This window comes from Elephas maximus, chromosome 12 (assembly GCF_024166365.1).
Source record: "Elephas maximus indicus isolate mEleMax1 chromosome 12, mEleMax1 primary haplotype, whole genome shotgun sequence".
Lineage (NCBI taxonomy): Eukaryota > Metazoa > Chordata > Mammalia > Proboscidea > Elephantidae > Elephas > Elephas maximus.
This window is the reverse complement of record NC_064830.1, coordinates 92,220,973-92,235,378: the sequence shown is the minus strand read 5'-3', so window position 1 is coordinate 92,235,378 and position 14,406 is coordinate 92,220,973. Positions and strand designations below refer to the sequence as shown.

At 55.8% G+C, this 14,406-nt stretch overlaps 2 protein-coding genes across 5 annotated transcripts; both read right to left on the bottom strand.

Moving 5' to 3' along the window:
- Positions 1 to 199: 199 nt before the first annotated feature.
- On the bottom strand, positions 200 to 3,820 carry TRIP6 (thyroid hormone receptor interactor 6). The gene is made up of 9 exons (XM_049904609.1): positions 3,462 to 3,820; positions 3,120 to 3,247; positions 2,892 to 3,017; positions 2,214 to 2,597; positions 1,808 to 1,901; positions 1,526 to 1,695; positions 933 to 1,111; positions 577 to 697; positions 200 to 461 (listed from the first exon to the last, which is right to left on the bottom strand). The coding sequence occupies exons 1-9, from the start codon at positions 3,568 to 3,570 to the stop codon at positions 330 to 332; spliced, it is 1,443 nt and encodes a 480-aa protein (XP_049760566.1). The 5' UTR covers positions 3,571 to 3,820; the 3' UTR covers positions 200 to 329.
- A 232-nt stretch (positions 3,821 to 4,052) lies between these two features.
- SLC12A9 (solute carrier family 12 member 9) lies at positions 4,053 to 14,147 on the bottom strand. Of its 4 annotated transcripts, none has more exons than XM_049904178.1 (14): positions 14,040 to 14,147; positions 12,917 to 13,099; positions 12,547 to 12,681; positions 11,985 to 12,116; positions 11,290 to 11,598; positions 10,532 to 10,639; positions 10,288 to 10,399; positions 9,567 to 9,724; positions 9,377 to 9,459; positions 8,851 to 8,975; positions 8,341 to 8,533; positions 8,002 to 8,176; positions 7,642 to 7,788; positions 4,053 to 5,363 (listed from the first exon to the last, which is right to left on the bottom strand). In XM_049904178.1, exons 2-14 carry the CDS (start codon positions 13,095 to 13,097, stop codon positions 4,480 to 4,482), a joined length of 2,742 nt encoding a protein of 913 aa, XP_049760135.1. In that variant the 5' UTR covers positions 13,098 to 13,099; positions 14,040 to 14,147; the 3' UTR covers positions 4,053 to 4,479. The 4 variants fall into 4 exon arrangements, with proteins under 4 accessions (XP_049760135.1, XP_049760132.1, XP_049760133.1 ...); XM_049904175.1 differs by having other exon boundaries at positions 12,917 to 13,139; positions 14,040 to 14,128; XM_049904176.1 differs by lacking the exon at positions 14,040 to 14,147 and adding an exon at positions 13,247 to 13,262.
- Between the last annotated feature and the right edge of the window lie 259 nt (positions 14,148 to 14,406).

The window sequence follows — 14,406 nt, the reverse complement described above, 5'->3', positions numbered from 1 at the left end:
TAAAAAGAACAGTAGAATTGCAAAAAAACTGGACCGGGACTAAGATCAGGTTCGAATTTTGGTTTTGCCATTTGGGAAGCATGCCATCTGGGAACCTCACTTCTCAGCTCTAGAATTCTCACAAAGAAACAACAAATCAGGATTGTATCTGAGGCTGCTATGAGAATCAGATGAAAAAAATAAACTTGAAAGTGTTTTGTAAACTCTTGCAGAATTATTATTTCATAATTAGAGGAAGAAGAGACAGCATTTGGTGACAATTGTAAAGGTAAACATCAGGGAGGGTGGTCGACAGGAGCAGAGAATGCAGCAGATGCTTCTGGGAAGACTCAGCAGTCAGTGGTGACAGTCGCTGAGAGCTCCTGGATGCGCCAGGCGCTGCAGGACTTGCACAAGATGTGTCCGTCCAGTGGGTAGCAGCCTTGACACTCACCCTCAGAGGAGAGCAGCAACCCACACTCCTGTTGGGAAAGAAGCAAGAGCTTTCCATCAGCTTTTAACCCCTGGGTTCTTTCTCCCTCAGGCTTAACCATACCCAGCACCCCAGACCTGTTCCTCTTGCCCAGGCCCCCTGACCTCACACTTGTAACAGCCAATATGAAAACTTCGATCCAGAGCAACAATTCGCACAGTCTCCTCCTGCCCTGGCTCAGGCATGATGGCCCCGCCACATACTGAGCATCGTGGAGCAAACTTCCTAGGGTGAAAGGGAACTAATGAGGCTATCAAGACCGGAGTTGAGGGGACTAATGATGGAGCCCCAAGAAGGTGGGATGCCGGAGGAAACAGGAGAGACCAGAGGTATGGTCTTGGATACTGGGGAAGAGAGGTATACCAAAGAGAAGGAGGCAGGTCCAGGGTTGGAAACAGGAGTAATCGATACTGGGGCATGAAACAGAGGTGAGGGAGATGGAAAGGGTTATCATGCTGACCTGTGGAAGTCCTCAATGCAGTGGATCTGGCTGGTGGCATCCACCGTGAAGGGGATGCCATCGAGGCCACGGTGACACACCACACAGGTGAAACAGCCAGGGTGGTAGGCCTTCCCCATAGCCCGAAGGATCCGGTCCAGGATGGGCTGGGAGCACATGGAGCACTTCTCCAGGGTGGCCTGTTGGGAAGGGGAGCAGGAAGGTCAGGGGACCCCATGGTAGCCCTTCAGGCATCCTGCCAGCCTACCCATCTATTTACCTAGCCTCCTGCATGTGATTCAGTGAAAGGTGGACCTGAGAGGATGAGTTCAAGTCCCAGCACTACAACTTACTGGACAAGTCATTTAACCCCTCTAAGCTACAGTCTCCAGTAAAAATGTCATCAACGATAATACCTGCCTCACAGGGCTAATGTGGGGATTTAATTTATTCCCTTAACTCTAAAATGCTTCACACTTGTAAGGAACCATTGTCTTCCCCCTCCAACAGGTTCTAGTTCTCCAACTTTGAGTCCTTTTCCTTTTTGGGGCTGGCCATCTGGCTCCCACCTATCTCCAGCTGCTGACTCCAGCCACCCAGCCCGAACCACTTACCACATAGCAGCTCTCACAGTACGCCCTCCTCTCCACAGCATAGAAATGCTGGCCCTGAAGCTGGGCCCGGCACGTAGAACAGACAAAGCAGCCAACATGGAAGACTCGGTCAAGGGCGACCACTCCGGCCCCATCCCCCACCACATCTTCTCCGCAACCCCCACACCGGCCTAGGGATAGTGGGGAAAAGGTCAATCTACACAGACCCAGAAGCCAGACCCCCACATCCTCTGCCTCTCCAGTATCACCTCCCCATGCTCCCACACTGCAGAGGCAGCTCACCAAAGTACTCCCCGCTGGGTGGGTGATTCATGTCATGCACCAGCTTCTTGGTCAGCCTCTCAAGCTCCTCCTCTGGAGGCTGGCTCAGGGGGACCTGGGAGGTGGGAATCAGGGGTTTGGTCTTACCTCTGGACTTCTGGCACTATAAAAATCCCTGTGTGTGACATGACATGCGATTCAACCCAGAAAGCCCATTTGAGAGCAGCTCAGCCCAGGACCCAGGGGAGAGCCTCGAGGAGACACCAGTGCTCTACCCCCTCTCTGGCCTCCCCCACACCCTTTGGGAATCCAGAGCTCTGACATCCCCGACCTGTGACTCTGCTCTAAAACCAGGACATTAAACACCATCCTCACCCCACCCACTCAATATCCAGTTGTCTATAAAATCCCAGTGCCGTGGACCTACCTGGGACCCGTACCTGCCTCCTCTTCCTCCTCCTGCAGGGCCAGGGACCCTGGCAGCCTCCTCTTTACCCCCTGGCCCTGGCTCCCGGTGGCTCCTATAGCCAGCCCCCCAGACTTCACCTCGGCTGGGAAGAGGAAAGTGGGGCCCCAGGAGGGGCCTAGAAGCCTGAGAGGCCCCCCGCCTGGGTGGGCCACAGCCTCTCACTGGTTGTGCCACCTTCACCTGCACAGGGAAGGCAGGGCCAGCAGGGGTGCTGGCAGTAGCATAGGAGGCCGGAGTGGGACCTCCATAGGGGGATGCTGGGAGCTGCAGGGATGGAACACCCCCTCCGTTCGGCTTCAGGGAGCCCGTGCGGTAGGCAGGGGGCTGAAGGGGCTCATAAGCCTGGGGAGAAAGAGACCACAAAGAGTAAGGAAGGCCCATTCCAGGTCACACATCTGTGGAAACCCCACGTGTGGCCCCAAGATGGGCAACTTTTGAGGAGACACTGCCCTCAGGTGGCTGACTACCTAGTAAGCTCTCTGGCCCAGGCTTCTTCATGCTGGGCGTACATCTCTCACACAGGAGTAGGACGGAGGTGGGTGGAATTCAGACTGAGAATCAATCCAGGGAAGGGAGCAGGCTGGAGGTGTGGGAAGCAGGGGACAGTAAGCAGGGTTAGGGAAGGGGAGGAGTCACCTGTCGGTCTGGTCGCCTTGGCACGTGACCACGACCCCCATCCAGCTCAGCCAGCATGCTGGTCAGCGAATCTATCTCAGCATCCAGACTTCCTGGGCCCAAGCTCCCTCTATCTAGGGGGAGCCCCTGGAGATGGAGCAAAAGCAGGGAGATGCAAATCACAACGTCTCCTCTGCCTCCCCGGGTCCCATTCACACTCGACTCATGCCCCCCACTTCCAGTATTCACCTGCGGGCGCTGGGGTGCTCCATGGGACCCCCCCCAGGCTGGCCCCCGATCCTCTGGTCCCCCTCCGGCCTGGTAACACTGCTCAGATGGGAGGGGGCAAAAATTGACTCTGGGGTGGGGCTGGAGTGCTGGGTTGAGGGGAAGAGAGACCAAAGGTAGGGATGGAGAAGACGAGGGGCGCCAAGAGGGCCCCGCCTTTCCCTCCTCCTCCACCTGGGGTCTGAGAATGGGGGCAGGCAGGACCTCCCAGCCCGCTTGGGGGAGGGGGCAAGAGTGGAGGGAAGAGGCGAGCGCTGGGCAACCGGCGGCCCCTACGGCCGCACCGCACCGGGGCTGCCTTACCTGCTCCGTGGGCCACCGGTGGCCCTGGGGGCCCTCGAGGGAACACTCTCCCCTGAGGAGCTCTGGAGGACTCCGGCTGCTTCGGGGGGAGCCAGGTGGGCTCCGACATGGCCTGGAGCGGGGGACCCCTCAGAGCCCCGGATCTCTGGCCTTGATCCTCTCTTCCTGCACCTCGTTTGGAACTCCAGGAAAGAAACTTTTTCTTCCTTTTTTTTTTCTCCCTTCCTTCCCAATTTTGGGGATGACCACGCCCCTGATGATGTCACCACATTCCTGGGGGAGGGTCACGTGGCCCCCTAGGCCCAAAACCACCAACCCTCCCAGAGTTGGCCCCTCCTGCGGGGCGGGGAGTGGTGTCCTGGATCCCGCGTTGGCTGCCTCCAGGTCGCCCGAATCCCCCAGCCCCACACCCCTTGCTGCCACTGGCTCCGCGCCCCCAAGTCCTGCACGTGGCAACCTCGCTGTCGGGACAGCTCCGGCACCCCTGTTTTCCACATGCCGATAAATGCTTCTCCCTTTCCCAAGGGCACATGGCTTTCTTGTCGACCCACCTCCCATTCCCCTGCTGCCGGGCAGTGCTCAACCAGCATGTAGTTTGTTGATCTTTTATTTACGTTCAGCAGAGTTAGAAAAATAAAACAGAACGAACACATCACAACCTCAGGGGTCAGTGAGCCTGTCAGCGATGAGAGGGAGACTGAGGTAGCCTAGAGTCGCAAGAGGAGAGCCAGCCCCTCCCAACAAGGCACCAGTGAAGGGAAGGGGGGCTGCTGACTGCCCCCCCCACAGTGGAGACTGGGATGCAGAGCTGCCCTACGTTAGTACATGGGGTCCCACTCACAATGGGAAAGGAGTTGGCCCGCCCAGAATCCCTTGACATCTCCACTGGGCTCCAGCCCCAAGTGCAGGGCAAGTGGAAAGAGGTGCTTCCTCTCCTCGACATCCACTAATCAAGAGGGGTTGCTGAGCCTGGGTGGGCCCTTTCTACCCACCATCAGGAATGGGGCTCCATTAGGCATCAGAGATCAGTGCATGTGACAGGAGTGACACCATGAATGAGTAGCGTGGGGCCCAGGTCACGGCTCAGGATCTCCAGCAACGCCAGGTATCGGAGGTATCGGGCAGGATCAGCGGGTGGCCGAGGCAGGTACAGGAAGGTCAGGGCAGTGGCAGGTCCCTCCTCCTCATCCCCACCCTCCGGCCCACCAGGCCCTCCACTTCTGCTGCGCCCCTGCTGGGCCCGAATCAGGGCGTTGGCGCTGCATGCCAGCGCCTCTGCCTCAGCATCTCCCCACCCGCTGTTCTCAAAGTACCCTTCCTCTTCCAGCTCTCTGATGCCAGCCCCCTCGCCCCATACCACTTCCTGCACTTCAGCCCGGATCCTCAGCTGGCTCAGCAGTGCCCGGAGCCGCTCCTCAGCCGCCCCAGGGGCCTCCTGAGGCCCCAAGCACAGGAAAATCCGGAGACGAGCACTGTGCCAAGCAGGCACCATGCCCAAAATGGTTGCCATCTGCAGCAGGAAGAGGCCACAGACGTCCACATAGCCGGGCCCACCCCGAGGCCGCAGCAAGTTGAGGGGCCACACGTCCATGTGGTGTGGCTGAGAAGTGCCCCCAGACCCCCGGCTCAGCCGCTCAGGGGGCAGGGCTCCACAGGCCCGAGCCAGAACCACGTTCTTGTTCATCTTGAGGGCATCCGCTACGGTGGCCACATAGTCCTGGGGACTGAGAGCCCGGGGGCTCCCAGGAGCCCGAGGTGGAGAGAACAAGGTGCTCAGGGCTGGAGGCCCCCCCTCCCTAGTGCCATCAGTAGGCTCCGAGAAAGCTGGGTCTGTCAGGAAATGGTCCTGAGGTGGGGCATCATCGTAGAAACCCAGGACCAATGTGTTGGGCTTCATGCCACCTGGGAGCAGAGGCAGGAAAGAACAGACAGGAATCAGACTCACAGATTGAGCTTCTACCACACAAGGATGCGCCCACGGACACACTGACAATTAGTGTGTCAGCCATTAAGTATTACATTTACACTGTGTGTGGGTTCTCCTGGCATTATGTATATTTGCATAATGACTTTTTCGTTTTCCTAAACACTTTCACATGCATTTATCCACTTATCTTCATCACTAACCTCCTCCTTTAAATAGTCAAAGCTCGCCTCACTTGGAGAATACGCACTTCAGGGCCATGGGAAGTAGGAACCTGTTTATTCCGCATTTTTAAGCAGCACACCTTTTTCATGATGGGAGAGTCTGACACCCTGATTAGTCAAGTTCATGGCCTCAATCCCCAGGGAAAGCACCTCAGATCCTGCTATGACATGAGACGAGCTAGGCTTCACAGCCTGTTCCTACTCCTGCAAAGCCTCGGAATGTTACGTTCACAGCACCATTCCTGAAGGAACTTACAAGGCCCCAGGTCCTGTTGAAAGCACTGGCTTTGAACAGGTTAGGGGATTTTTGCTGTTTTTTTTTTTTTTTCCTGAACCTCTGCTGAAAATTTGCATTTCTAACAAGTTCCCAGGCCATGCAAATAATTCCACCCCAGGTATACTGAATCAGAATCTATGGTTTAACAAGATCCCCAGGTGACTCTTACATATAATAAATCTTGAGAACCACTGCTCTGCTAGTGGTTCTCCGAACTGGTCCCTAACCAGCAGCATTAGAACAGCCTGGGAATAGGTTAGAAATGCAAATTCTCAGCAGGGGGCAGAACCCCCCACCCAACAAAACTGACCCATTGGAACCCTGGTTTTAACTCATTTAATCCTTGAAACAACGTTGTGAGGTAGGTAACACTTATTCTTCCATTTTACACATAAGGAACCTGAAGCACAGAGCAGGAAAGTAACATTGCCGAAGTCTCCCTGCTCTCGTAGGTACCGGGGCCAGCACATGAACGCGGCAGCCTAGCACCAAGCCAGTGTGCATGCGAACCACAACGTCCCAAGTCCCTGCCAACAGCTCCCTGTTTTGTACTACTTCCACAGTCAATGTGGAATGTGATAATCCCTCCCTTTCACAGGGCTGCATTTTCAGAAGGCTCTGAAACCACTTCCAAAACTCCTCCTCATGAAACAAACGGGCTGCAAAAAACCTACCAGTGAATCAAATTCTACGCGCCAGGAGAATGCACTACCTAGAGGAAATCCTTTCCCTTTTACTTGAATCAAGATACATTTCCTGAAAGTAGTGACCTCTTGGAGCCCTGGTGGCGCGGTGGTTTAAACATCTGGCTGCTAACCAAAAGCTCGGCAGTTCAAATCCACCAGCCGCTCCTTGGAAACCCTATGGGCACTTCTACTTTGTCGTATAGGGTCGCCATGAGTCGTAATCAACTTGACAGCAATGAGTTTGGTTTTTTTTTTTTTTTTTTTTTGGTTTAATAGCCTCTTTGCAGGTTTCCTACAAGGGTGGGGCAGAGGAAAGACCAGACTCTCAGATGCCCCTGGGCTATCTAACGATGCACCTCCCCCCACCCTACTGCAGATGAAACTAGACATCCCCTCCTGAGCATTTTCTGATGTGCACTGAGCAAAGCAATGTCCAGCACTGTCGGACATCAGATCCTAAATGGAAAAGGTGGCCACAGATATTGAGCACAAATTTGGAGGAATGTGCAGCCCAAGGCTAGAGGCCTCAGCATTAAGACACACTCACAAAGCTTGGGAACCTTCCCCATGCCCTTGGCATCCTCTGTGCTCTGTGGTCTCCGGCCCACGTTGCAATGCTCCCCACTTCTCCAGCCCATTCAAGGCCTGGCTGAGGTACCATCTCTTCACAAAAACTTTACGGGCCATATCAGTGCGTAGCAGCATTTGTTTCTCTGAACTCTGGTGCTTAGAAACCATCTGCCCTAGATTTGATAGGGCAGCCCCAGACCCAAATAATTACTCTTCTCTTGCCCCTAGAAGTACAACAGACTCATCAAAGCCTGGGCCCCGATTCTTGGTTCAGGAAAAAAAAAGTATCACCCCATCTCTAACGCTCAGCATCTTCTACTAGGCCTTATCATATACCACCATCAGCGTGGTTGTTATCTTTGAGCACTGCATCTTATCTGCACTAGATTCTGAGTTCCTTTTAGAGTTTGCAATTTGTGATTTACTCTCTGGGAGAGGGGAGTGGAGATTTAACGGGTCCACAAAGGGAGCTGGAGGAAACAGAGAGGAAGCAGCTCACCAAGGCCTGAGATACGCAGCAGATGCTGAGCCCCCTGGCGCACGGAGGGAGAGAGGGTGAGGTCCACAAAGGCCTTCACTTGGGCCCGGTCCACCAGGCTCAGCCATGCCCCATACTGCGGCTGCACAGGGTCCGAGGGCAGGGAGTCTGTGGAGAAGGTAGGCAAAGGAAGGCAGCCCATGTGGCCAAACCCCTTTACTTATTCCCAGACTCCAAATCCCAAATGAGCAGAAGAAAAAGGTCCAGGCAGGCTGTGGCAGGGTGGGTAGGTCATCTGGAAAGAAGTATGTCTGGGACACGAAGAATCCCTGAGACCAAGGAGGGAGGGAGAATGGGAATGTGAGCAGGAGGGCAACTCACCAAGGTCGCCCAGGGTGACGTGGCCCAGCACGTACAGACCCCCCTTCTTGAGCTGGTTGGCCAACCGCAGCAGAGGCAGGGAGCCCCGGGGGTTCCCCACCAAGAGCAGCAGTTGCGGCCGCCAGAACTTCACGTGGTCCTTCCGGACGTCCAACCGGAGCAGGTACTTGCGTACCTGGGGACATGGATGACATGTAGGAAGGAAGGGCCAGAAAGGGCAACCACTCAGCACCTCTCGGACAGGAATACAAACTCCAGCCGAGGGAAGAGGAGGCCCCCTTGACAGGTGGGCTTTCCTAGAAGGCCTCCCCTCACCACCCTCCTCCAAGCTCCCCCAACCTGGTGGAAAAGCAAGGCCTGGCTGACATAGCCCCAGCTGCTGGGGCCTCCTCGAGCTGTGAGCAGGGCAGAAAGCAGGCCCATGAGAAGCAGGGAGCCGCCGGCAGCCCCAGGACTGATGAGAAACATCATGAGCAGGCAGGAGGCCACCCCCAGCAAGCAGGTGTGCCAGGAGAACAGGTTGAAGGTGGGGCTGAGGATGGACAGAGAGAAGGAAGGAAACTCAGGGACTGCCCTCAACACACAGACATGCTACTCTAATCCCCACCCCCGCCCTCTTGGTCCAAAACCCAAACCAAACCCTTTGCTGTTGAGTCAATTCTGACTCATACTCACCCTACAGGACAGAGTAGAACTGCCCCATAGGGTTTCCAAGAAGCGGCTGGTGGATTTGAACTGCCGACCTTTTGATTAGCAGCCATAGCACTTAACCACTATACCACCAGGGCTCCAAGGCCCTCCCATTCCTCCCTGTTTTTCTCTGGGGACACAGGCATTTTATTCTCTCACCGGAAGTTAGGGGCTGAGGCCCATTCCAGGCTTAGGCAGGACAGGTCCACTGCAGCATAGGCCACCAAGTAGAAGACAGTGACCACGGCAGCCAGTGTATTCAACTTTCCAGCCAGGAGCACCAGCTGGGCAAGGACCAAGAGGCTGGGTATTGATACAAATGCCAATGCATCCCACACAAAATGCCAATACAGCCTCACCATTCAGTACATATCTCACCAGTAAACCAGATGCCATCAGGTCGGCTCCGACTCATGGCAGCCCATGCGTGTCAGAGTAGAACTGGCCTCCATAGGGTTTTCAATGTGAGCTTTTGGAAGCAGATTACCAGTCCTTTCTTCTGAAGTGTGTCCGAGTGGACTCCAACCTCCAACCTTTTGGTTAGCAGCCAAGCATTTTAACCCCGTTGCACCACCCGGGAACTCTACACTTATCTCCCAGCCCGAGCCTAAACCTTCCGCCATCCTGAGAGCAGGTGATCATGCTGTAGGGGGTGGGGCATGGTAGCTTGAAGAAGGATGCTTACCTGCACTAGGCCCCAAGAATACAGCACGGCCCCCCAGGGGTTTCCTCCTCGAGACACAACCTTTGCTGGTGCCAAGATCACGCCTGTGAAAACAAAAATGCCACAGCCACATGAGCCTGGGTCAGGCAGGGCCGGAGGCAGAGCCAGGAAGACATGCCCAGAGCCCACAAGGAGGCAGGGGAGAACTCACCAAAGAGATCATCCTGGGCCAGGGCGTGGAGGATGCGTGAGGCACCAATGAGGGAGCTCATGGAAGCTGAGAGCGACGTGGCATAGACGCCGATCAACACCAGTGGGGGCCACAGGCTGATGGCACGAAAGAACCCGTAGTCTTCCTGCAGCAGGGTCCTGGGTGGGGACGGAAGGGGAGGAACAAAGGATACAGATAACAGATATGCGATCATCACAGGGTTCTGTGAGAAAAGTGCTCCCAACAGTAAGTGGGGAAAAGCTGTTTATGTACGTCAGTTGACCCAGCCCCAACCTCAGGGATCAGAGCAATATACCAAATGGGCCAAAAGGATTTCCTGGGTATGCAATGGTTATCATTTGGCTGCCTTGAATTTAATTACGTGGTAGTCATTTCCAACAGGATACGCACAGAAGACCAAGTATCTGTGACAATACAAATTACCTAGAAAGCTTCCCTGCCCCACACACAAATCAATGCTTACATGGCAGCGACCTGGCACATGATAGCTACGAGTTGCTTTCACATATGCCAGCCCTCCCCAGCAGCAGCAGCAGCTCTGTCTCCCTCCCAATGGGAGAGACAGTCTCCATTTTCTCTCCACCCCAAAATCTGGGTATGTGCTCCCCAGCCTGTGCTTCCCTCGGTGATCCAGGTATACCGAACTTTCCTCTGACACTCCACCCTTGCAAGGGCCTGGCTCACCCCCCTTCCCAGGCACCTGTCACAGGTGAAGCTGGAGAGGAAGAAAAGCAAGGCATAGACGAAGAAGGTGTACGCAACAGCCACGATAGTGCCCAGAGGAATCGCCCGGCTGGGATCTTTCAGCTCCCCTGGAGGGAGGGAATCAGGAGAAAGGTCAGCTCTCCCCACCATCCCCCTGCACCTCCGAACCCTCATGCCCCCCATAGGGGCAAGTGATGGCAGCCCCACGCCCCCAGGTGGCAGCAGGTAGGCACTCCCACCTGACATGTTGGCCCCTGCCATGATGCCTGTGCAGCCATTGAAGAGGACAGCAAAGACGCTGACGAAGGTCATCATGGCCCCCGTGGTGTAGTCCCGGGCATAGCTACCTGAGAAGGGATTATTTCCAGGAAGGAAATGTCAGCATCCTTGTTTGGCACCCAGACACATTGGCCAGGCCACCCTCTCCTCACATTCCACAACCTCCTCCCTCCCCTACTGCCCTCAAAGGACCCCGGCCCTGACTCCTCACTGGCCCTAGCTTAGCTGGACTAATCACTTCTGACTCCCCCTTACTTCTCTGTTCTTCCCTCTGGGCCTTAATTCACGCTCTTCCTGAGATGCCTTCCCTTCCTACCCCTACCTGAATCCCCCAATCCTTCTCACTTAACTTCCAGCTTCACCTACTCCTGCCTCTTCCAGCCCAGTCTCCCTGCCCTAAACTTTTGTCTGCTTGAATCTCACTCTTACTTTGCTACTGAATTGTTTCCTGATTGTATAGCTTATCTCTCCAACTAGGGTACAAGTTCCTCTAAGGCAAGGGCTATCTTGTGGTCTCTCTTGTGCCATGCTGGGCAAAAACCACAGCACCAAACACATGCCAGACAGATTTTAATTAAATTGCAATGCTCTGAGGTCCAGACATCCTGCCCCCTAACTCTCTTTGACACCTGTTCCCATCCCGGGGCTCTAAGGGTCCAGCCCCGACATGTGCCCGCCCTTTGTCCTGAATACCCTGGCACCAAAGTGCCCAACTCACCAGCCAAGTTGGCCTTCAGGGTGCTGCTGTTGAAGCCAGTGAAGTGTCCAACCCGGGGGGGCAGGGAGGAGCCATTGGGGCCAGGCAGAGGAGTTAAGGGGATGTCCCTGGGTGCCACAGCCACAAAGCTGACCAGCACTGAGGCCAGGGAGCCAGAAACCAGCAGGAATGTAAGGAAGGATGCCCGGGCATAGAGCCCAGCTCCCAGTGTGCAGACCCCACCCACGAGACCTAGCAGCAGGGAGCCATAGAGCAGGTTCCAGCCGTAGCCCTGCGGGAGGACTCGAAGCCCATTGGGCCCTGTGGCATCTGAAGAGAGGAAGGGGCAGAGTTAGAAGGCCAGACCCTAAGGAGGGACCCAAACCCTGACCCAAAGCAGAAACAGACCCTTCTTTGCCCCACCTGCCTCAGAGAGGCCATCGTTTCTACTTCCCCACTCAGCTTTACCCCAGCATCCTCACCCTCCCACTGGGTACCACCAATTTTCCTGTGTCAATTTTAGGGGTATTTGCCTGCTCTCCTGGACTAGGTGCTAATTCCCTGTGGACAAGGACAATTGCTCGAACATATGCATCGCTGGGCACACAGTAGGGGCTTGACACAGTCCAGCTAAGGGCTTCTCCCTCTCAGTCCCAGAATCCTAGACCCTGCAAACCCCACAGAGCTGCCCAGACTGGGGTGGAGAGCCCACAGACCAGCCCCGAAGACATCGAGCACAGCCTCCACCAGCCCCAGCACGCAGATGGCACAGCCACAGATGTTAGCCAGGTAGAACATGAGGCCGATGCTGCCCCCAACCTCAGGCCCCAGGGTCCGGCTGATCATGACTAAAAGTGGAAGCAGGAAGTGAGCATTAAGGGAAAAGAAACTGAAGTGGAATATGAGGAAGGGGTCGCGGAACAAAACATCCTCCAGATGGCCCTCCACAGACTCATCTCCCGCAGGAACTGCTCAGTGGCAATGAGTCCTAGCACACCCACTTCCTGGTCGTGTGGCTCTGCACTAACGCCCTCTGAGCTCCAGTTTCCTCATCTCTAAAATGGAGAGAGAACTACCCAACTGGCAAGACTGCTACGAGAATCAAAATAACAGCTGGGAAAACACCTGGTAGACTACAGAGATGCACTAACCTGTCATTCATTGGAACTTGCCTCCCTCTTACCCAGTCCTCCCAGGGATGGAGGGTACCAGCCCCTTTCACGCCCTCTCTAGAAGACAAAACCACCCAGACCCCAGTCCACCACCATTGGAGGATACAGTAGGCTCCGCCCCCCCGCACAGCTCCATTGGTGGCTATGGCACAGACAGAGAGGACGGTGAGTGCCAGGATGAAGTAGGCGACCAGGAGCATCGCCAGGGCCTGGAGCAGCCCAGCATGGCCCACCACAAACCCTGGGACAAGAGTAGCAAAACAGGTTACAAGGTGTGTCACAGACCACAACTACCACCCCCACCTCACCCTCTACCCCATTCATCATCAGTAAGCTCCAGGGCAGAGCTAAACCCAAGGCCACAGGGAGCCCCCTCTCCAAGTCCTTCATCCACCCTCTTCTCCCAGGCCCTTTCCCAACCTAACCCCAGCCCCACCTCCATCACCACTGCACCCCTGTATCCTCCACTCACTCACCAATCCTCATGAAGACAACTACACTGAACATGGACAGGACCGTGGGTACCACCACACCCAGGAAGGTGGAGAGCTTCCGGGCAGACGTCGCTCCAGGACCCCCTGCCCCATTAGCAGGGAAGGCAACTCCCTCCTCCCCCAGGAGCCGGTAGGCCAGCAGAGGTGAATTCTCACTGGCCATGGCTGGGAGCAGACAGGGGAAGCCACAAAAGGGTTATGAGGCCTGAAAAAGAAATTTTGCTCCACAGGACCCCACAAAACACCTCTACCCAAACATTCAGAAGACTCCCCAAAGGGCAGGGCTACAAGGAAACAAACACAGGTGCTTACCAGCAACTCAAAAGCGTCAGTGGTCCCAGCCACCGCTCCAATAATGGTGGGGTCAAGCCCCCTGAACACTTAGATATCAAGGCCCCTCCCCCCATATCCCTGAGACGAGGGTTGGCAGTGACTCTGGAAAGAGGGCACTGATCCTCTGGCAGCAAAGGTTTCTCCAGCCTCTCTCTCTGAATTAGCAGTACAAGAGGAAGCAAATCCACAAAAGGGAAGTGAGTTACCGGCAGGGAACTCTCCTCACCTTCTCCTCCTAAGACCTGAGCCACCACACTCAAGCCCCCTACGCAAACACCTCAACCGCGGGTCACAAGAAACTTCCAAATCTTCCCAAGCCCCACAATCCTACAACCCTCGCCCTCAGCCCATCTCAACCTCCTCCTCCCTCTCCTTAGCGCCACCAAACTCCTCCCATCCACACAAAAAAAGCCAAAACCCGTTGCAATCGAGTCGATTCCGACTCATAGCGACCATATAGGACAGAGTACAACTGTCCCATAGAGTTTCCAAGGTGCACTATGGTGGATTCGAACTGCTGACCTTTTGGTTAGCAGCCCTAGCTCCTAACCACTTCGCCATCAGGGTTTCCATCCACACGAGGTGCCCCCCAAAATCTCCTACCAACCCAAACACACCTCTCAACTACCACAACAAAAACACAGGCCGGCTCGCATCATGCAACATCCTCCCCCACCCCACTTCTGCCCACTTTCTCCCGGAGCCAGTCGGAGGGTGCCGAGAGCACCGTTTCGCCAGCCAGGCATCCCCTACAGCTCGGGTGCTCACTCACCCAGGCTCGGAGGACGCAGCCCCTCCAGGGCGATCCCCGAGAGCCGAAGGGGTCCGCTACTGGTGGAGGGAACGCAGGGGGCAGAAAACACTGCGGCGGCTACCGGGATGCCAGGCCCCGAGCCCGCCCCCCCCTTGGCGCTCCATTGGCCGCCGGCCGAGGCCCCGCCCCGTGGGCGTGCCAAGAGAGGCCCCGCCCCTTCCCGGTCACTAGCTGCCAGGGCGGCTTGACAACCACGTGCGCCTCTTGGTGCTGCTAGGCGTCGTCCTTCAGACTTACGTCTCCGACCGGGTGTGGACCACAGCCCCTGTTGCCCCTCCTCGCCCTGGGTAGCTGGCGCAAACAAGCTTGTAGCTCCGAGGCGCCG